We start from the raw sequence: 22414 nt of genomic DNA, 5'->3' as shown, positions 1-22414 counted from the left end.
TTTTTGTCGATCCTAAGGATGCTAAAAGGTATGCTGGCTCCAGCGGTCCTTCTAAGGACTGGAGTAAGCATCTCAGGGTTGGAATATATGCTTTGATGAAATGATCAAAGATTTTGGGTTTATACAAAGTTTGTGAGAAACTTGTATTTCCAAAGAAGTGAGTGGGAGCACTATAGAATTTCTGATGAGTATATGTCGTTGACATATTGATGATCAGAAATGATGTAGAATTTTCTGTAAAGCATATAGGGTTATTTGAAAAGTGTTTTTCAAGTGAAAACCTGGATTAAGCTACTTGAACATTGAGCATCAAGATCTATGAGGCTAGATCAAAACCGCTTAATGGTACTTTCAAATGAGCATATACCTTGACATGATCTTGAAGGTGTTCAAGATGGATCAGTCAAAGAAGGAGTTCTTGCCTGAAATGTAAGGTATGAAGTTAATACTTAAAGCTCGACCACGGCAGAAAAGAGAGAAAGGACGAAGGTTGTCCCCTATGCTTTAGGCGTAGGCTCTATAGTATGCTATGCTGTGTACTGCACCGGAAGTGTGCCTTGCCATGAGTCAGTCAAGGGGTACAAGAATGATCCAGGAATGGATCATTGGACAGCGGTCGAAAATTGTCCTTGGAGTAAATAAGGACATGTTTCTCGATTATGGAGGTGATAAAGAGTTCAGCGTAAAGGGTTACGTCGATGCAAGCTTTAACACCTATCCGAATGACTCTGAGTAGCAAACCGGATACGTATAGTGGAGCAACCATTTGGAATAGCTCCAAGTGGAGCGCGGAAGCAACATTTACAATATGACATAGAGAATTTGCGAAATACATACGGATCTGAATGTTGCAGACCCGTTGACTAAAACCTCTCTCACAAGCAAAACATGATCAAACCCCAAAACTCATTGATTCTTAATCACATGGTGATGTGAACTAGTTTAGACACTAGTAAACTCTTTGGATGTTGGTCACATGGCGATGTGACCTATCAGTGCTAATCACATGGCGATGTGAACTAGATTATTGACTCTAGTGCAAGTGGGAGACTGTTGGAAATATGCCCTAGAGGCAATAATAAATTAGTTATTATTATATTTCCTTGTTCATGATAATCGTTTATTATCCATGCTATAATTGTATTGATAGGAAACTCAGATACATGTGTGGGTACATAGACAACACCATGTCCCTAGTAAGCCTCTAGTTGACTAGCTCGTTGACCAATAGATGGTTACGGTTTCCTGACCATGGACATTGGATGTCGTTGATAACGGGATAACATCATTAGGGAATGATGTGATGGACAAGACCCAATCCTAAGGCTAGCACAAAGATCGTAGTTCGTATGCTAAAGCTTTTCTAAATGTCAAGTATCATTTCCTTAGACCATGAGATTGTGCAACTCCCGGATACCGTAGGAATGCTTTGGGTGTACCAAACGTCACAACATAACTGGGTTGCTATAAAGGTGCACTACAGGTATCTCCGAAAGTGTCTGTTGGGTTGGCACAAATCGAGACTGGGATTTGTCACTCCGGTTAACGGAGAGGTATCTCTGGGCCCACTCGGTAGGACATCATCATAATGTGCACAGTGTGACCAAGGGGTTGATCATGGGATGATGTGTTACGGAACGAGTAAAGAGACTTGCCGGTAACGAGATTGAACAAGGTATCGGTATACCGATGATCGAATCTCGGGCAAGTACAATACCGTTAGACAAAGGGAATTGTATACAGGATCGATTGAGTTCTTGACATCGTGGTTCATCCGATGAGATCATCGTGGAACATGTGGGATCCAACATGGGTATCCAGATCTCGCTGTTGGTTATTGACCGGAGAACGTCTCGGTCATGTCTACATGATTCCCGAACCCGTAGGGTCTACACACTTAAGGTTCGATGACGCTAGGGTTATAAAGGAAGTTTGTATGTGGTTACCGAATGTTGTTCGGAGTCCCGGATGAGATCCCGGACGTCACGAGGAGTTCCGGAATGGTCCAGAGGTAAAGATTTATATATGGGAAGTCCTGTTTTGGTCACCGGAAAAGTTTCGGGTTTTATCGGTAACGTACCGGGACCACCGGGACGGTCCCGGGGGTCCACCAAGTGGGGCCACCGGCCCCGGAGGGCTGCATGGGCCAAGTGTGGGAGGGGACTATCCCCAGGTGGGCTGGTGCGCCCCCCCCCCACAAGGGCCCAAGGCGCCTAGGGTTGGGGGAGGGGGCGCACCCACCTAACTTGGGGGGCAAGTTTCCCCTCTCCCCCCTTGGCCGCCACCCTAGATGGGATTGGGCGCAGCCGCACCCCTTGGGGTGGAAACCCTAGAGGGGGCGCACCCCCTCCCTCTCCCCTATATATAGTTGAGGTCTTGAGGGCTGCCAACACATGAGTTTTGACCTCTCCCTGGCGCAGCCCTACCTCTCTCCTTTCTCCTCTCCCGCGGTGCTTGGCGAAGCCCTGCAGGATTGCCACGCTCCTCCATCACCACCACGCCGTTGTGCTGCTGCTGGATGGAGTCTTCCTCAACCTCTCCCTCTCTCCTTGCTGGATCAAGGCATGGGAGACGTCACCGGGCTGTACGTGTGTTGAACGCGGAGGTGCCGTCCGTTCGGCACTAGGATCTCCGGTGATTTGGATCACGACGAGTACGACTCCTTCAACCCCGTTCTCTTGAACGCTTCCGCTTAGCAATCTACAAGGGTATGTAGATGCACTCTCCTTCCCCTCATTGCTGGTTTCTCCATAGATAGATCTTGGTGACACATAGGGAAATTTTGAATTTCTGCTACGTTCCCCAACATTGATTGCCTTTAAAAACTCATGCTCTTGCTCAAGGTTTTGCTTTTCAAAGCGTAACTTCTCATGAGTCTTTAAAAGTTCTCGATGACCTTCCAAGGTAGTTTCATGACCTCACTTAAGAGTATTTAGTTCTTTAGTTAGACGCTCAATCTTCTCCTTATCATTGTCATTCGTTTTATCTTGATTAGCATGATTGATTGACATTTTATCATAGTATTCATCACTAGAGTTGTCAACAAGTAAACCATCATCACTTAACAAGTCATCTTCATGACTATTGAAATCAGCATACTCGGTGTGTGATACCTTTGGGCCTTTAGACATGAAACATCTTCCAATTCCTTCATTTGGTGAGTCAAATATGTCGTAGGAGTTGGTTGACACGAGTGCTAGACCGGCAACACCTTCATCTTGAGTATATTCGGAATCGGAGTGATAGCTTCTCTCGGAGTGATGGTCGGAGTCGGAGCCGGATACCCATTCACCAACATGAGCTTGATGTCTTCTCTTTGTGTAGCTCTTTGATGATTTGACCTTCCTTTCCAAATCCTTGCTTATCAGGGAGGTTCTTCGTTCATAGTGATCATCTCTACTCCTCCTCTCTCTTGGTGGCAATTCTTCTCTTCTACTTCTTCTTTTGGGTGAATCTTCTCTCCTTTTGTAAGGAGCCGTACACTCATTGGAATAGTGTCCGGGTCTTCCAAAGTTGTAGCAATTACATTCATGACTCGAAGATCTTTTGTCATTGTAGGACCTTGACTTGGAACTTCTTTCCTTGCTTCTACTCTTGTAGAACTTGTTGAAGTTTTTCACCATTAGGCTCAATTCCTCATTGATGGTTTGTTTCTCACTTGATGAAGTAGGAGCATCACATGAGGCTTTGTAAGCACCACTTGACTTGTTGTGAAGCTCTTCCTTATCCTTGAGTGACATCTCATGAGCAATAATTCTTCCAATGACTTCCAATGGATTGAGATCTTTGTAACTGGGCATCATTTGGATCAATGTGCACACGGTATCATATTTTCCATCCAAGGCTCTTAGGATCTTCTTGATGATGAATTTGTCGGTCATCTCTTCACTTCCTAAGCCGGCAATCTCATTTGTGATGAGAGCAAGCCTAGAGTACATTTCAGCGACACCTTCACCATCCTTCATTTTGAACTTGTCAAGTTGACTTTGAAGCACATCCAATTTGGATTCCTTGACGGAGTCGGTACCTTCGTGCATATCAATCAAAGTATCCCAAATTTCCTTTGCATTCTCAAGACGGCTAATTTTGTTGCATTCTTCGGGGCATAATCCATTGAAGAGGATATCACAAGCTTGGGCGTTGTATTGCAGCATCTTCAACTCTTCCGTTGTTGCTTCATGGTTTGGTTCTCTCCCATCGAAGAATTCACCTTGCAAGCCAATACACACAATAGCCCAAACGGTGGGGTTATGTCCAAAAATATGCATTTTCATCTTATGCTTCCAACTAGCAAAATTAGTAGCATCAAAGTAAGGATCTCTACGGTGGTAATTTCCCTCGCTAGACGCCATACTCTCCTAGGTTGTGAAACCAAGGTTATGATCACCAAAAGCTATGGAAATCAAGGCAAATGGAGACCAATGCTCTGATACCAATTGTAGGATCGAAAGTATGTCTAGGGGGTGATTAGACTACTTGACAAAATAAAAACTTAACCTTTCCCCAATTTTAGTTCTTGGCAGATTTTAACAACTTAGCACAAGTCAAGCAATCTTAACACAATTCAAGAAAGCATGCAAAGAGTATATAAGCAGCAGAAACTAAAGCATGCAACTTGCAAGAATGTAAAGGGAAGGGTTTGGAGAATGCAAACGCAATAGGAGACACAGATGTTTTTGGTGTGGTTCCGATAGGTGGTGCTATCGTACATCCACGTTGATGGACACTTCAACCCACGAAGGGTAATGGCTGCGCGAGTCTATCCCACCATGGCCATCGTCCACGAAGGACTTCCCTCACTAGGATAGATCTTCATGAAGTAGGCGATCTCCTTGCCCTTACAAACTCCTTGGTTCAACTCCACAATCTTGTTGGAGGCTCCCAAGTGACACCTAACCAATCTAGGAGACACCACTCTCCAAAAGGTAATGGATGGTGTGTTGATGATGAACTCCTTGCTGTTGTGCTTCAAATGATAGTCTCCCCAACACTCAACTCATTCTTATAGGATTGGATTTGGTGGAAAGCTGATTTGAGTGGAAAGCAACTTGGGGAAGGCTAGAGATCAAGATTCATATGGTAGGAATGGAATATCTTGGTCTCAACACATGAGTAGGTGGCTCTCTCTCAGAAAATGGGTAGTGGAAGTGTAGGCACATTCTGATGGCTTCCCCCTGAATGAGGAGAGGGTGGAGGGGCATATATAGCCTCCACACAAAATCTGACCGTTACACACAATATACCAAACTCGGTGGGACCGAATCAGAAAACTCGGTCTGATCGATTCAGTACATAATGTGACCATTAGGCAATTTTGCTGGGACCGACATGTCAACTCGGTGGGACCGATATCATTAGGGTTAGGGCATAACGTAATCTCGGTTGGACCAATTACACAAACTCGGTTGGAACGACTTTGGTAATAAGCTAACCAGAGAGTTGGTCAGGCAAACTCGGTGGGACCGATTCGCTCGTCTCGGTGGGACCGAAGCGTTACGAAAAGGAAATAGGGAGTTTGCATTGCAGACTCGGAGGGACTGATTGCTCATCTCGGTTAGACCAAAATGTTACGAAGGGAAACAGAGAGTTTGCAATCCCATCTCGATGAGACCGAGATCCCTATCGGTGAGACCGAAGTGACTAGGGTTTCTAGTAGTGGCTATGTCAAATGAACTCGGTGGCGCCGGATGGATCAAATCGGTGGGGCCGAGTTTGACTTTTGGTTTGGGACATATGTGGATATGAGAAAGTGGTTGAGGGATTTGGAGCATATCACTAAGCATTTTGAGCAAGCAAGCCATTAAGAAACACCTCATCCCCTTTTAATAGTATTGGCTTTCCTATAGACTCAATGTGATCTTGGATCACTAAAATGGAAAATGTAGAGTCTTGGACTTTAGAGCTTGAGTCAATCTTTTGTCCTTAGCATTTTGAGGGGTCCACATTCCTTATCCATGCCATGCCAATCATTGAACTTTCCTGAAATATTTATCTTGAAATGGCATTAGTTCAATGAGCTATATGTTGTAAATCATTACCAAAACCACCCAGGACTAGTTGCACTTTCACTCTCCAAAAGGTAATAGATGGTGTGTTGATGATGAACTCCTTGCTCTTGTGCTTCAAATGATAGTCTCCCCAACACTCAACTCTCTCTCACACAGATTTGGATATGGTGGAAAGATGATTTGAGTGGAAAGCAACTTGGGGAAGGCTAGAGATCAAGATTCTTGTGGTTGGATTAGAATGTCTTGGTCTCAACATATGAGTAGGTGGTTCTCTCTCAGAAAATGAGTAGTGGAAGTGTAGGCACGTTCTGATGGCTCTCTCTCTCTCTCTCTAATGGAGAAAGGGGTGGAGGGGTATACATAACCTCCATAGAAAATCTCAATTTACCAAACTCAGTGGGACTGAATAGTGAAACTCGGTCAGACCGATATGGTTCAAAATGTGAACGTTAGAGTTTTCAGTGGGACCGACAAGGTCAACTCGGCGAGATCGATGTGCTAGGGTTAGGGCAAAACCTCATCTCGGTGAGACCGATTTCAGCAATAAGCAAATAGAGACTTGGTCAAGTAAACTCGATGGGACCGACTGCATATCGGTGAGACCAAAATAACCAGAATAGGTAACAGAGAGTTTGCAGGGCCATCTCGGTGAGACCGAGGTCCCATCTGTAAGACCGAACTGATTAGGGTTTCTGGCAGTGGCTATGTCAAAGAACTCGGTGGCGCTAGATAGATCAAATCAGTGGGGCCGAGTTTGACTTTAGGTTTTGAACATATGTGGAAATGAAAAAGTGGTTGAGGACTTTGGAGCATATCACTAAGAACTTTGAGCAAGGAAGCCATTAAGCAACACCTCATCCCCTTTTAATAGTATTGGCTTTCCTATGGACTCGATGTGATCTTGGATCACTAAAATAGAAAATGAAGAGCCTTGAGCTTTTGCCAATATGTATCCTTAACATCATGAAGGAGTTCCACATCCTCTTGCCCTGCCACTCCACTGTTGAACTCATCTAAAACATACTAGATAGAAGTATTAGTCCAACAAGAGATATGTTGACAGTAATTACCAAAATCACCCAGGAAGCACTTGTACTTTCAACCTTCAAGCATCTGCCGAAACACTTGGGCCCAGAGACGAACGCTCTGCTCCCACTTGGGTAATCTTTGTCCAAACCTTCTCTGTTAGCTCTGCCTCTGTCAACCAGACCATGCACAAGGACTGACTTTGCATCAAACTCGGGCTCTCGAGGGTCGACAGGGATCCTCCGCTTGTCGCTGTACGGGCGCCTGTCATCATACCGCCGGGGCACATACGAGGGGGCGTAGGAACTCGACAGTGGTCTTCACGGTGGTATCGAGGGTCAAACTTCCCTTGGCCTCGACCCAGGTACTGATCCTGGCGATAACCATGATCTTCATGCCGCAGGGGCGATCTTGGGCTGTGTGCCCGCTGAACTATGTCTGCCATGACAGACCTGCTGTGAATCCTATTACGTGACTGGAAAACAACTGAGTTTTGTTCCTCGGCCACCCTGAGCAGTGCCCGAATCTGCTGTAAGCCTCTACCATCCTTGGAACGGGACGGCTGGATCAAATCTGCAATACGCACAGCTGCTGCAATATTTTGAATTGGGGTACGGTATACCTGACATTCATCCTGAGGTCCAGTCATAAACAATTGCCGCTGCCATTAACTGGAACTTGGGATATGTCTGCTGTCAGGACCCCGACTCAATGTCACATAGATCTAGCCTGTAACACCTCATATCACTTTGCGGCCTCACGCACGGTATTCCCACGGGTGTCGCCTTACCTTTGCCCGGGACCGTTTGCGCCTTTTGGCTCACGTATATGATGATGTCGCTAGCATCCATATGATAAGGAGCCCGGGCTGACATGACTAGTCGTAAACCCAAAGTGGCACAGACTTACAGGGACAGGCATCCATGACCCAGCATCGAACGTGTCGGTCATCAGCAAGTGGGTCCGGGCTGTAGCACTGGGCTAGCAGGACTCCGGTAAACCGGGCTGTAGTGGGCTAACAGGGCTCCGGTACTCAATGCATGACATTTCCCCGAAGGGACAGACATAGGAACGAAGAAGGACACATGCCGGCCAGCCTAAGTGTTCCGGAGCAGTAGCAAGCTACCATGGCTCAATGAAAACACTAGGAGACATTTCCCGGTAAGAGAGGCTACTAAAGATAAACAACTAGATAGTCAGATCCCACACATACCAAGCATTTCAATCATACACACAATATGCTCGATATGTGCAAATACAACAAGGCATCACAACATGACTCTACGACACAAGTACTTTATTTAAAGGCTCAGAGAGCCATACATAACATACATACAAGTGCGGGTCACACGACCCACATTCAAGTCATACAGTCATACAAACCAGCAGCGGAAGTAACTTGTCTGAGTACAGACAACTAGTAATAAAAGAGGCTTGGAAAGCCTAGCTATGCTACGTGGACCTTCACAAGCTCAGGATTACCACCTGGGCCTTAGTCTACTCGTCGATGTCAACGTCTACGAAGAACCCATCAGAAGGGGTTGCAGCGTCTTCTGTAAAATGTAAATTATAGCAACATGAGTACAAAGGTACCCAGCAAGACTTACGTCAGATCCTACATACATGCACATTATCAAGAAGGGTTGGTGGAGTTATTGCAGCAAGCCAGCTTTGACTCTTGGCTAAGCTATCCTACGAGACTCCAACTTGAAATGGTTTTGCGCACACGAGTCCACTACTCACCACTTCAATACACCACCGAGGATCCACCTCCGTCATCCTAGAGCCATCCTCGGCACTCACGCTTATCTTGAGATTTTTAGTAGTATCCATTCACTTGTCTATGAACTGTATAAGCAACCAAGTAGTCCTTTACCGCGGACGTGGCTATTCGAATAGATCATGTTAACCCTGCAGGGGGTACTTCTTCATACATGTTTCCACCACTTAGCGTCTGCACACGACATGTGCTCGGCAGACTTCAAGCGAAAGCCGACGTGGGTGTAGACCACGACCTACCTAAACACCTAAGTCTCTAGTCCATGTTTATTGCCTATCCAGGTTCCATCCGCAGGGAGTCCGGCCGAGGTTTCCCATACGGCCCCGAACGATGTGTACAGGGTTCCCGAGATACCTAACGGGTATTCGATACACCGTGCCACGTACCTACCGCATCACAGCCCACCCCGCGGGTCAGCGCTGTCCACGGCCTCCAGTAAGCTACAAACACCAGAAACTACTTGCAACTCCTGGACAGAGGACTAGGGTGAATAAGAAGTCGAGTGGGGTCATATTTCAGGGCCCAATGCATGGTAGTAGCTGAATCTTAAATCACGCATACAGATCTCAGTTCTTAAGGTCGGCTTCAATGAAACAACCCACCATGTACTCCTACATGGCCTCTTATCGATACCTTTACCAAATCGTGTTCACCACATCACTCTCATTACCGACATGATCATTTCACTCTAGCCCATCACCCAGATGAACCAGACCTGACACGACTCTAAGCATAGCAGGCATAGCAAGGTAGGAACAACACATACATATGGCTCAATCAATTCCTACACATGCTAGTGGGTTTCGTCTATTTACTGTGGCAATGACAGGTCATGCAAAGGAAATGGGTTCAACTACCGTAGCACACAGCAGTTTGAAACGCGTTGTCTTAATGCAGTAAAAGAGAGCAAGAGCGAGAACATGGGATTGTATCAATATGATCAAATGGTTGGTTGCTTGCCTGATGGATCGATGCACGGATACGGTTCTTCGCTAGGGTAATCACGGTACTCCTCGGAGGCAGAACCTGCCGCAAAGAACACCGATACACAACCATCACCAAACAATGTGCGACAATATGATGCATGCATGAAACATGGCAATATGAGTGTGTTGGGCTAATGCAACTAAACCCAGATGGGTTTGAATCAATTTGAACCAAAGATTCAAATTTCAAACTCATAAATGGCCCTTTAAAGTGTTTTATCTTGTTCTGCACTAAACCTCAAGTTAGATTGTTTAAACATGCATGAAACTAGTATAGATGGATATATTGGATTTTTCTGATCATTTTTCATATATAATTTGTTTGATTTGGAGCTACGGTTGAATTTATATGAATTTTTGAAGTTTGCAACAATTTCTGGAATTTATAAATCATTTTAGATTTATTTTAATTTTAGAAAAGGTTTACTGCGTCAGCATGAGGTCATGCTGACCTCAGCAAGTCAACAGACCCGGTCCAGGTCAAACCTGACGCGTGGGTCCAGGGTGTTAGTGGATAATTAACTATATTAAATTAGTTTAAACTAATCTGGATAATCAGCAGAAGGGGGCCCCACCTGTCATTGACTCAACAGAGTCAACTAGGGCCCACCCGTGGTCAAAGTCAAAATGGCTGCACCGGCATTTAGCCGCCAGCGAGCCCGACGCGGCGACGGAAGTGGTTTTGGCCGTTCCGGCCACCAAATGGGGCGCGGAAGGCATCTACATGGAGTTGGGGACGAACCGCAGCTCTTGGTGGAGCGAGTTGAGGTCGGGGTGGCTGAAGTTGGCGCCGGCGACGACCTAGGCGGTCACCGGAGTTCGGGTGAAGGCGAACTTGGGGCTAGGGTGTGCGATGAGGTGCGGGGAGTGCACGGTTGGACTCAACACAGCGTGGTGAGTGCGTTGGACACCGTGAGGTGGCCGGAGGATGGCCGGGAGCACGTCGGCGACGAGATCCGCGGCGGTGATCTTCGTGCGGTGGCCACACGGCTCGGGGGCGAGAGAGGAAGGGTAGGAGGGGTAGCTAGGCTCACAGAGCACCCGTAGAGGCCACCGGCGGGGTCGGGGATGAGCTGATGCAGCGACGGCGTTGAAGGGGATCTCCGGCGACGGCGAACTCGGGCGAGGTCGGTGCGGTGGACTCGGGCCTCACGAGCATGCGGGGCTCGGTTAGCTCGACGAAGTGGACGGCGACGGAGCTCCTGGACACCACGAGATGGAGCACGGGCGGCGGGGAGCGCGGCTACGACGATGGAGCGGCGGCGGTGGCGTCGGCCATGGCTGGGGAGCGCGAAGGGGAGGAGCTGGAGAGGAGAGGGGGCGTCTGGGGGGTTCGGGGGAGAGAGAGGGGTCGATCCACGTCATTAGCCGGTGAGTGGAGCGGCGAGGCGGCGAGCAGGTGCGTGGCACCCATGCGGTGCTCGCCGTCGAGCACCTTGCCTGCCTGCCTGGCCGGCAAGTAGCTCGCTAGCGCGGCGCTGGGCTGGGCCGGCAGGTGGGCCGGGTTGCACGCGCCAGGTAAGTCCTTCCTTTCTGTTTTTTTTCTTTTTCTATTTTTCTGCAACTTTGTTGAATTATTAAAAATACCTAGGCAACTCCTAAAATCACCAAACTGCTCCTGGTCCAAAGTTGGAATATTTCCAACATGAAACATTTCAGTTTAGGAATATTTGAGCATTTGAAATATTTTATATAATTTTAAATGCCCAAATTCAAATACTTATCATTAATTCAAAGACCCTAAGATGACCTAGAAAATTGTGCAACACTTTTGGCAGAGGTTCTGAACCAAGACAAAAATGATGGACATTTTAGAAGGGCATTTCAGGTTCATTGAAAAAGTTTTTAGTAAACCCTAGTTGGTTTCAGAGGGGGCTGGGGGTTCTGACATCCCCATTTCAAGTTTCTGATGAAAGGGTAGACATGATGCAACACTCTAATGCATGAACTAGCTAGGGTGTGACATCTGCGGGCGCAGTCGTCGAATGCTTCCTGAAGATTCTCCAAGCATGCACGCTCAACCAGAGTGGCAACACAAGAAACCTCCAAGGCCCGAGCCTCGGGGGTCTCCCCAGCGATAGGGTTCTGGAGAGCTTGATCATTTCTGCGCTGCAACTCTTCCCTCTGCTCCGTAGTGAGGATTCAGGATAATACTCGTCTTGTCACGCGACGGGGAAATCCTGGCGGGCTAAGCTGGGGACCAACCATGAGGACTTCCGTCAGGGGGTCATTGCTTTCGCACTCAGTGAGAGTATCCGAATGGCCAGTCGACAGATCGAACAACCCATAGAGAGATTCATCAAGATTGATTGCTGCGATTTGAGGAGTGGCCGACTGACGCGCCACCACGTGCTTCACCCACCGCTGGAGCCGCGAGCAACCGGATCGCTTGTGGCGACGGGCAGCGGGAAGCAAAGACGCCATGGGAGCTGACTGATACTGAGTCGACGGCTGCCGCAGGAGGACGCCACAGGCACCCGCGTGGAAGTGTGCCGCCCCGCAAATGGGGAGTGCCTCGACGTTGAGAGGGGCTTCTTGAAGCCAGGCCGAATCGTCGGTGATGAAAGTGAGCGTGTTGAGATGGATCTCGCGGCTCAAGGACAATCCACCACCGAAAACCATGTTAACGAAGATCAAAGATTGCAAACTCATTGGAAGTCGCTTAGACGCCTGCCCCCAAGATGGGTGCCAACTGTCGTCGGAATAGATCTAACAGTAGAGATATGAGGTACATAGGAGAAGGCAGAGTCCTAGCTACGACGAGGTTGTACACTCGGTTTTACGAGTTCAGGCCCCTCTCGGAGGAGGTAATAGCACTACGTCTCGGTGCCTCAGAGGCTTGTTGATTGGGCGTAGAGTTACAGGGGGTGCAAACCTTTGTTCTAGAGGGGAGGGTGGCTTATATAGAGTGCGTCGACCCCTCATAGCCCTCGGTTACGCAAGGGTTCAATGAGGGAGGAAAGCCACATACGTTACTAGTAACGCCCATGTTTAATGACCTTTATGGTGGCGGAGTGAATGACCGACCATTGCTATCTACAGGTGATATTGGGCGTTCTATCCTTCGAGTGGATTCTTGTACTCCAAGTGAATAATGACGGTCGAGTGGAATTGGGGTGTCCGAGTGGATCTTCTGTCGAGTGAGTTGCACTCTGTGATGATTCCAGTCGGTATCTTCTTTCTGTCCTCGTAGGCCTTGGCCTCTTGGTGTCCTTGGGAAGGGCATGTAGATCAGGTCTAAGACCCTACCCTAGGTACATGTCATCATCATCGCCCATGCCTAGGCCACTCACGAGACGAGCTTCAACGCTCTCAAGAGCGACACAAAACTTGTTACATTCTTGTTGGATATACCTCCACCTCTTTTGAATTGAGTTGATGTCACGGGTGCTCGCAAATTTGTAGGGCGGAAACTTTCTACGTTCAAGGAAGATCGTATGAACTCTCACAAAAAATGGCACCTTTTTGCTCGACGTTGGTCTTGGGATCTTGCCCTATTTACTTCCAACTCTCGCAAATCAACTTGTCCTTATCTTTGGTGCATGGTCCCGTGCGAATGGTTTGCTTCTTCTTTTGTGCATTGGCTCTTTGGATGAGCTCATCGATAAACCTCTTCTTCTTGGTTGCCATGGCCAATGTCGCGACCATCTTGGCTTTGGGTCTCGTCAGGATCGAAGATTTGGCCTTGGCACTCGGGATGGAAGGCTTGACCATGGCCCTCGTAGTTGGCGTTCTCCATGAAAGCATTGAGGTCGGGGTCGTCTTGCGCCAGCGTCGGGTAGGGTGTTTCATCAAACAGGTTGCGGGCGTCGGGGAAGTTGGCCATCAGAATCGCCCACGGCTGCTTCCTTTGCATCCGGGTGGCTGACTGGCCGGCGCCACCGGACCCAGGCGTGACATTGAGGTCGATGACGACCGTGTGGGTGGGGTGGCCGGCGCAATCACGCTACCGTCCGACGATGTGGAGAACTGGGCCACAACATGCTCGGACGCCAAATGAACACCGTCCGTTTGTGGTGTCGACATGGACATGGTCATGGTTTGTTACAAGTTTGTACTCCATAGAATTATTAGTAGGAAAGAATTGTTGAGTTGAACAAAACATCATGTTGACATTCATAAAAATTTGAAGAAGTTGGCAACGGTGAAGCTAAACTTATGCATTCCATATAGTTTTTGTGTTGCTTCTTTGTACTGGCTTATTGTGTTTTGTGACCAGCTAGAGTCAAGGACAACCCCATTTCAAGAGGGGAGCATGACGAGGACATGACAACCATTGATGTAGCCCCGGACATCAAAGGATAAATCATAATAACTTGCACGAAACAAATACATGACCAGGTGAACGCTGACTTAAGCTCATACTATAATCTTAAACACATGGCTGCACTTTCATCTCTTTGTTGTTGGCCAAATTTAGGTGCAATATCTAAGGAAGTGAATAATATCTTATCCGATGAAGAAACAAGTTTATCAAAACAAGTTTCAAGTGAAGTTGATGCTGTCAGTTTTTATCTCTGGTGTTTTGTTGTGTCACACCCATTTGGAGAGACAGGGCCGCAGGGTATACCAGAAGCTACATCAAATTTAATTTCCAACACAAAAAAACCTCACATTATTTGGAGTTGTGAGTCAAAAGATCTAGTCATTGTCGTGGAAGATGTCAGGCTGTCAAGGCTTCGTGAATTTCGAGGAGCTCTCCAACAACTTTCACAGTTGACTGCTTATTCTTCCAAAAAAGCCATGCAACGTTGTTTACTTGGGAAAGCGGGGGTGCCGAAGGGGAAGTTCAGTCGCGCTTTTGCGCCGTGGAGGCACGCCTACGAGTTCGACTAGGTGCGGTTTAAAGAAGAAAATCCGGTCTTCTAAAACTTTATAGGGGATCGGTTAAAGATGTTCTAACCCTCCTGGCACCACGGGGGCGTGAATACCGAAATACTCCATGCGTGTCAAAATATAAGACTTTTTTTACACTATTATTGTGTCAAAAAACACGATATATTTTGAAATGAAAGGGGTATGCGCAAAGCATGTTCAAATGAACGACGAGTTCAGGACAGACCTATGCACATGGACTGTACTATCGTATTAGAGCGATGGAATCTGCAGTTCTCTTAAAAGATCTACTCCGTACCATTTTCCGCCAAGAAAATGATCTACTGTTACTTTGGCTCGCCTCATCGGGTGAACACCGGAGAGTCCACAACCACTCCACCTGCTGGCATGATTAGCACCCAGGGACTCGTGTCGCCGGCGTCGACAGTCGCGAGTTTCCACCTAATACCGTCAGACGAGCCAGCGCCGAGGACGATTAAGATACCTCTGAGCACAGTTTCTAAACAGCCAGTCTCAGCGTACAGACAATGAAACAAGGGGAACAAATAAACAGCGCAACGGAACCTTTCTCAGCAGGCAAAGGATGCACGGGAAGATGAAGCTGACAGCGACCTAGCTCGCTGGCTCCATTGATTCCAGCGAATTAATAAAACGGGATTGATTGCAACATGGAGGACACAGACAAACATCACGGGCAAGACAAGAGAGACGTGAAACTGGAGTAGGATATTGTTTTACCCAATAGTAATAGTAAGGGATGACATCGCGAACGACTTTCAAGGCAGTTTTAGTTAGCGAGCGTCGCAGCTTTGCTGCAGTTTTATTTTTTCCGAGGAAATTATCATGCTTACAAGCTAAAATTGTCATCCTTGCCCATCCTCGTGACAACTAAAGTTGCATCAAGATGTTCGCACTTGTCATCCTTCCTAGCGAACGCTCACTGATTATAGTTACCATGGGGTTAATTTAGGGAGCTTTATTGAGGCGTCAGCCCCAGAATGGTGCATTATTGCACTTGGGATAAAGTAGATGTCGAAACAGCTTCTTCTTCAAGTTCGCTATCGTGAGGGATGTTTATGATAATATGCTCACTGCACCTAGGAGGCTAGTTACAACGAAACAAAGGAGCAGTACTCCATCCATACGAGTGCACCGCCTAGCAAGTCAGTCGTGTACGCATAATAAAACCATATCCACAGGACACAAACAACAGGACATCGGTCCCATCCCAAGATTCCGTTCACAAGCGTTCACACCCTTTCACACTGCCTATTTTTTTAAACATTAATTCAGCAGTATAGTACCGTCCGTAGCTATGTGGCGACAGACCGTGACGGCGTGACGCGACGAGCCAATCACACCGGATAAGTAATGCCCTGTAACTAGCCAGCGACGCATCGGTTCGGACGGACTCGAGTGTTCGACTGGCCTCCGTCGCTTGTACGGTAGCCACACACCGTGACGGCGTGCCACGATCATGCCTGGGTTTCTCCTATAGATGTCCTCCGCTCCTGCACCACCCTGGCGAAGAGGCTGCCGTCGTAGACGCCCCTGGCGGCGTCCTTGCGGAGGAGCCCGTCCTTGTCCTTGCCGATGCTGTACAGCAACTTCCACTCCGCCGACGCGCCCGCCCTGCTTACATCATCGTCGTTTCGTTTGCCGGTGATGGGTCTGAGAATTACGTACAGTAGATACTAACAGGAAAGGTCGTAGATCGCACGTACCATCCCGCGTAGTCGCTGGGCTCCCGATTCGCGGTGATCAGCTCGTCCACCTCCGCGGACGTCAGGGCGTCCGGCACCGTCTTGGCGTGCTTGGCGAATGCCGCCTCGAACTTCTCGGGAACGAACCTGCAATGCTTAATTAAGCATTAGTAGCGGATTACCATGCACAAGTTGAAGCAGATGAAGTACTAGTTGGCGTGTGCTTTACTACCTTCCTTGAGAGTCATACGCGCCTGAATCGCTCCCATGGATGCCCTTGTGGATGTTCTCGATGTAGATGGACATGCGCGCCGTATCATTTTCCTGCACGAATTTCATAGCCCTTTAACTTGCTTGCACTTCGGGAGAAAAAAAATGAAGGATTGCTAAGATCCGCTCGGTTTCTTTGATTTGAAAACTAAAGCTCGAAGCGAGTTGTGCAACATCATAGTGATCACAAAGTACAGTAGTAGTACTAGCTAGTCATGCCCGCTTACTTAAAAAAAGAAAAGTAATGTCCACATCTGACGCTTGTGCTGTCAAAATCTGAAACCAGGCATCCTTCTAAATTATAAGTACATTTCATGATTTTGACACTCATTGCTTGTCAGACCCGGGATCGCGTATCTATACACTCGTAGGAATACTACTGAGAATTGAATTTTTATCAAGATTTGGAGAAAGCACAGTAAAAGGTGCTAAACGTTCCACACAGCAAAACTTTATGCCTTAGGTAGCTAGCCTAACACAGCACTGAATAATTAGCTCAAACCCGCAGAAAGAAGACGCGTTCTAGCGTTGCCTTCTCTTCTCAGGGAAGCAAAGGGTATGTTGCAGTCACAAGCTAACAGTAACCAGGGACCTTAAACTTAACACAGAAGAAAACTCCGACAAAAGAATTCTCTGTCAAAGGTCAAAGGATTACCGGTCTGGTCTGGGGGCCAAGGACGCCATTGATGAAGGTAGCACTCAAGGTGGAGGCGGCATACCCGAATCCAAGGGCCCGAAATGCTGATATATATGCAAGGAGGGCAATTGTACGTGAGAAAGAATCAACGAACATCAACCGGAGAACCACTGGGAGAAATCTCTCTGAAAGACTGAAACAGAACGCAGGGAACAAAAAGAAAGTGAATGGGGAAAAAAATTCGTTAACCTGCGTATGTCTCGGAGAAGGTGACGACGCCGTCCTTGTCGCCGTCGAAGAACGCCGCGTGCTTCTGCAGCGCCGTCATGCTGCCGGCGCCCGAATCGTCGCCGTACGCCGACGCCTGCCCCCCTGTCCGACCGGAATCAAGAAGAGGAAGGACGACAGATATCAGCAGAGCGCGCAAGCCGCGACTAGAAATGGACGCCAGAGGAGAGCCAGCCCTATTTATTACCTAAGAACATGGGGAACAGGAGCAGCAGGGACAAGGCCGCCGTCGCCGCCGCCGGCGAGGACGATGCCCGTCGCGGTCTTGCATCCATCTCAAGGGATTTCTTCCGCCTCGCTCGCTTTTGACTGTTGTCACCTCTCTTCTCTGTGTCTTTGCCGCGGCTCGCGTGGTGTGCACAGGTGTCTCGGTGTGCGCCGTCCGTATATATAGGATCGCGGTTTTGCGCAGTGTGAGTGGTTGGGCAGTTTTGGGATCGCACGTTTCCGCAAGAGGAGACGCACACTCCACAGATACGTGTCCTACGCTCGGACCGTGCCTCCTGCCCGGAAAACAGTTTTTCTTGATCCAAATTATTCTGCCATGTCTCATCATTTATTGCTAGCACAAGTTAATCTAATTGTTGCTTTCATTTGTTGTGTGCGGGCGATGATGCAGAGGCTGGGACAATCCCTTTTCAACCAAAAAAGAGTAGCCTTATAATCGTTTATAAAACCATGAATATGATGTAAAGTGCTTAGGAAGATGCTTCGAGAACTAAACCAGTTTTTTTAGCCGACTTAATAGGATGGAGGAAGTTAGGTTTTTCCCTACCCAGCGTTGTCCCATCGGGGCGACACGGGCGGAGCCCCAAATCGCCGCCGCCTGCTCCCACCTTCCCTCCCTTCCCCACCTCGCGCGCTGCCTGTTAGCCCCGCCGGGCAAAGTCGTGGCGTGGGTAGGCGCGGGGGGGGGGGGGGGGCACAGCCTCCTCTCCTCCCCATCTCCCCCATCTCTCTCCGCCATGCAACCTGCACGGCTCGCCGCCGGTGGAACTCCCCACTTACGTCCTCGTGGTGCTAACGCCCCGGAGCGGCCGTCAATGCATGAAGGGCAGGTGCCATGCCCCATCTCCTGGGGGCGCGTCCGCGCTGGTGACCCATCCTGGCCCGGATCTGGATCGGGACGGGGATTTCAAACCGATGGTGGTGGTTGCAGCATGGGGGGTCGGCGGCCACTTAGCCCAGCCGTGGGTTGAGGGCTGGTTGCCCGAGGTGCTTCGCTTCTGCCTAGATCTGGGCAGGGTGGAGGTTGTTGATCCGGATGGGTTGCCGTGGCCGCCATCTGCAGCTCATAGGGTTCTTCTTGCTCGAACATCTGCCGCTCGTAGGGTTCTTCTTGCTCCAAAATGGTGTTCTGCGAGATGTCGACCCTCTTTGATCTGACCATTGACGAGTTCCGGAATTCTTCGTCAGAGATCTTCATTGGATGCTTGATGCATGTAGATTACTGATCGGAATGGATTCGGTCGCGTACGCCCCAATTTCAGCCCGTGTGGCTTCAGGAGGGTGTGATGTGAAGCTTCGTTGTCTGTTGACATTATGAGACATGTCGGTATTTCGATTTTCATGGTGAAGACAGTAGCGGAGAATGTCATGCTGGCTGAGATCCGAGGCCTAATAATGGCGGATCAAGACGTTGAGGCGATGATGACTTCGCTTGGGGATTCGTGACTTGTAGCGGTGGCATCGGCAAGTGGGGGCGGCAACACAGGCGAAGTACAAAGTCTTAGCTTTCAGGGTGAAAACCCAAGGTCTGGCCTTAATTGGTTGTGTCTGGCAGTGTTCTTGTTGAAGGCATTGTTTTGAGATTGCGGATTTTCTTCAGGGTGAAAACCTAAGATCTATGATTAGGCGATGACAGTGCTTGTGCACTGTTTCCTTCTCGGAGGCGTCGCTTTTGAAGAATTTGGACTTTGGGTGTTGTCTTGGTTGTGGTTCGTGCTGCAGCTATAAGGAATTGATCACTATAGCGGGATCTCTCATTTATTTATTTCTTCTTCTTTTTTTGTCTTTTGGTTGTGTGCATCTGTGATGTCTTTACGACATTTCTTTGTTGCAGAGGTTGGATGTAATTAGTATTTCCTTGATATTAATATAATCCCTTTGTTAAAAAAAACTAAACCAGTTTTTTTTGGTACTCGACGCATAACTACTACGAATGCTTATTTGTATAGCAGATGTGTCTAATTAAGCACATGGTTCTACCGATCACTAAAACTCTAAGCTCCCTAGACCGAGAGGCCTCTCCTTCATCGAGGCTTTGCGGGGCCTGCAGGCCATCGATGTCAGCCTTTGCACGCGCCACCTGGCCCACATGGCAGGTAAAATTATTTTCTTTCAAGCATTCCTGTTAGGGACATCTTCTCATCTCACGCCCCTACCAGTCATGCCTGTAGATCATGTCGTGTGTTACTTCAGTGAAACTTTTAGTCCGGTTTAATGGTCAATTGTTGGAACCTTTTTATCCTTCATGTGGGCTCAGGCAAGGGGATCCTTTATCGCCGTACTTGTTGCTATTTGTGACTGAGGCCCTCTCCTTGTTGTTAAAGGATGCATGTGACAAAGGTGTTCTAAAGGATTTCCACTTGATCAGACATGCGCCAGGTATTTATCATCTATTATTTGCGGATGACAGTCTCATGTTTTTCAAGGGGTTCATAGATCAAGCCTTAGTCATTAAAAATATTCTGTTGGGCTATCAGGTGGGAACTGGTCAGCTTCTGAGCCCCGATAAGTGTCCGATCAAGTTTGGCAAAAAGTGTAGTATGGAGGATCAGGTGGCCACTATGGTTATTCTTAATATCACTGCAGAAGGGTTTGAAGATAAGTACATTGGCTTACCGGTACCTAGCTAGGGGTAGAATGAAGGTTGGTAAGTTCCAGTCAACCAAAGACAAGGCGTTAAAAAGAGCATCAGACTGGATTGAAAAATATGTCTCAAGTGGTATAAAAGAAAATCAAATAAAGGTTGTATTGCAAGCACTCCCAGTGTACGCTATGGGTATTTTAAATTTCCAGCCTCTTTGATGAGTTAGCTCAGATTATAAGAAATTTTAGGAGGGGAGACGAAGATGACATAAGGAAAACCCATTGGCTAGCTTGGGATAAACTCAGAAAACCTAAAAGAGAGGGAATCATGGTTTCCGTGCTCTTGGATTATTTAATCAAGAACTCTTGGCTAGACAGGCTTGGAGGTCACTGGTAAATCTGGATTCATTATGTGCTAAGGTTTTGAAGGCACAATATTATCCTAATGGTCACATCTTGGATACTGCTTTCCTGCAGGCTACCTCCATGAATTGGCAAGGCATTATGCGTGGACTGGATCTGCTAAAAAATGGGTCATCTGGAGAGGGGTCAATGGAAAAAAATGTTAATGTTTGGAGAGATAACTGGCTACCTAGAAATTACGACCTCGGAGTTTTAGTCAAAAAGAACCGAACTAGACTGAAATGGGTCTCTGAATTATTCATGAGCGGAACAAGAAGATGGGATGAAAATTTAATCAGCCATGAGATCCTAAATTTACGTAGTCAGACTATAGGTGAGGGAGATCTAATTGCTTGGCACTATGAGAAAAATAGCATGTTCTCGGTTAAAGTGTGTATAGTCTGGCCTTGAACCTTCAGTATGGCAAGGGTGAGACAGGATCGTCTAGTTCAGTTGTTGACAAGGAAAGAAGTATGTGGGATGTTATTTGGAAAGCCAAAGTCCCGCAAAAAATAGGAATTTTTTCCTGGCGAGCTGCGTCTAACAGTTTGGCGACCCAGGTAAACAGAGTTATCCACCACCAAACGGTGCCAGGCATGTGCACTATATGCGGGATGGAGGATGAAAGTACTTTCCAGCCCTTGTGTCTTGTCCAAAGGTGCTCACGTTCTGGTTCACTATGAGAGAAGTGTGGAATATTCCTGCTAAGGAGCTTTTCAGTTTCACGGGCTCAGACTAGATGTTTATTCTGCTTGATCAACTGGGCTCGCCGGAACGCAACCAAGTTTTATTCATGCTTTGGAGATCTTGGCATTTGAGAAATGATATGATCTTCGGGAAGGGGAAAGAATCTTTACATGCTTCTATCACTTTTGTGGGAAATTACTGGAAATCCTTCACAAATGCAAAAACCTGTGTGTAAGTTGATTTAAGCATTAAAGGTAAGGGGGTGATTCATAATGGGAGGTACATTACTCCAATCGCGAAGGTTCTTCATGATTGGGAGCCACCGAACCAAGGGTATATATTAAGATAAACGTTAATGCTAGTTTTGTGGAGACAATGAGATCTGCTAGCGTTGGGATTATTGCCAGGAATCACCTAGGCGAAGTCTTGGTATCCTCATGGGATTTTATCTGGTAGTGCACTTGTGTGGATGAAGCAGAACTTCGTGCGGCTCTCGCCGGGTTATATATTGGTATTACTTTTCAAAAACCAGTTATTTTGGAGACTGCTACCTCTTGAGCTTGGTTTTTCTCTTGAAGAGGAAAGGGTGATGCAGCAACGTAGAGTAAGTATTTCCCTCAGTTTGAGAACCAAGGTATCAATCCAGTAGGAGACAACGCACAAGTCACCCAATACCTGCACAAACAATCAACAAACTTGCACCCAACGCGATAAAGGGGTTGTCAATCCATTCACGATTACTTGCAAAAGTGAGAACTTGTATTATGGACAAGAGACCCGGGGGCCATAAGTTTCACTAGTGGCTTCTCTCAAGATAGCAAATAATATGGTGGGTGAACAAATTACTGCCGAGCAATTGATAGAAGAGCGCATAATTATGACGATATCTAAGGCAATGATCATGAACATAGGCATGACGTCTGTGTCAAGTAGACCGAAACAATTCTGCATCTACTACTATTACTCCACACATCGAGCGA

General features: G+C 47.5%; 1 protein-coding gene across 1 annotated transcript; it reads right to left on the bottom strand.

Annotated features, from left to right (window-relative positions):
- Positions 1-15778: 15778 nt before the first annotated feature.
- LOC123138160 (probable peroxygenase 5) lies at positions 15779-17923 on the bottom strand. Its single transcript, XM_044558072.1, has 6 exons — positions 17722-17923; positions 17496-17618; positions 17265-17350; positions 16572-16663; positions 16361-16486; positions 15779-16268 (listed from the first exon to the last, which is right to left on the bottom strand). The coding sequence occupies exons 1-6, from the start codon at positions 17807-17809 to the stop codon at positions 16112-16114; spliced, it is 672 nt and encodes a 223-aa protein (XP_044414007.1). The 5' UTR covers positions 17810-17923; the 3' UTR covers positions 15779-16111.
- Positions 17924-22414: the final 4491 nt, after the last annotated feature.

Source organism: Triticum aestivum, chromosome 6B (genome assembly GCF_018294505.1).
Source record: "Triticum aestivum cultivar Chinese Spring chromosome 6B, IWGSC CS RefSeq v2.1, whole genome shotgun sequence".
Taxonomy (NCBI): Eukaryota; Viridiplantae; Streptophyta; class Magnoliopsida; order Poales; family Poaceae; genus Triticum; species Triticum aestivum.
Note: the sequence above shows the minus strand (reverse complement) of the source record. Positions and strands in the feature narration are given on the sequence as shown.

Excerpts from the sequence above, each read along its gene's own strand:
- LOC123138160 (XM_044558072.1), bottom strand. The coding sequence starts at position 17,809 with ATGGATGCAAGACCGCGACGGGCATCGTCCTCGCCGGCGGCGGCGACG. Across the intron at positions 17,619-17,721 it reads CCTGTTCCCCATGTTCTTAG|GGGGGCAGGCGTCGGCGTAC; the intron begins GTAATAAATAGG and ends CCGGTCGGACAG. Across the intron at positions 16,269-16,360 it reads CCCAGCGACTACGCGGGATG|GGCGGGCGCGTCGGCGGAGT; the intron begins GTACGTGCGATC and ends TGATGTAAGCAG.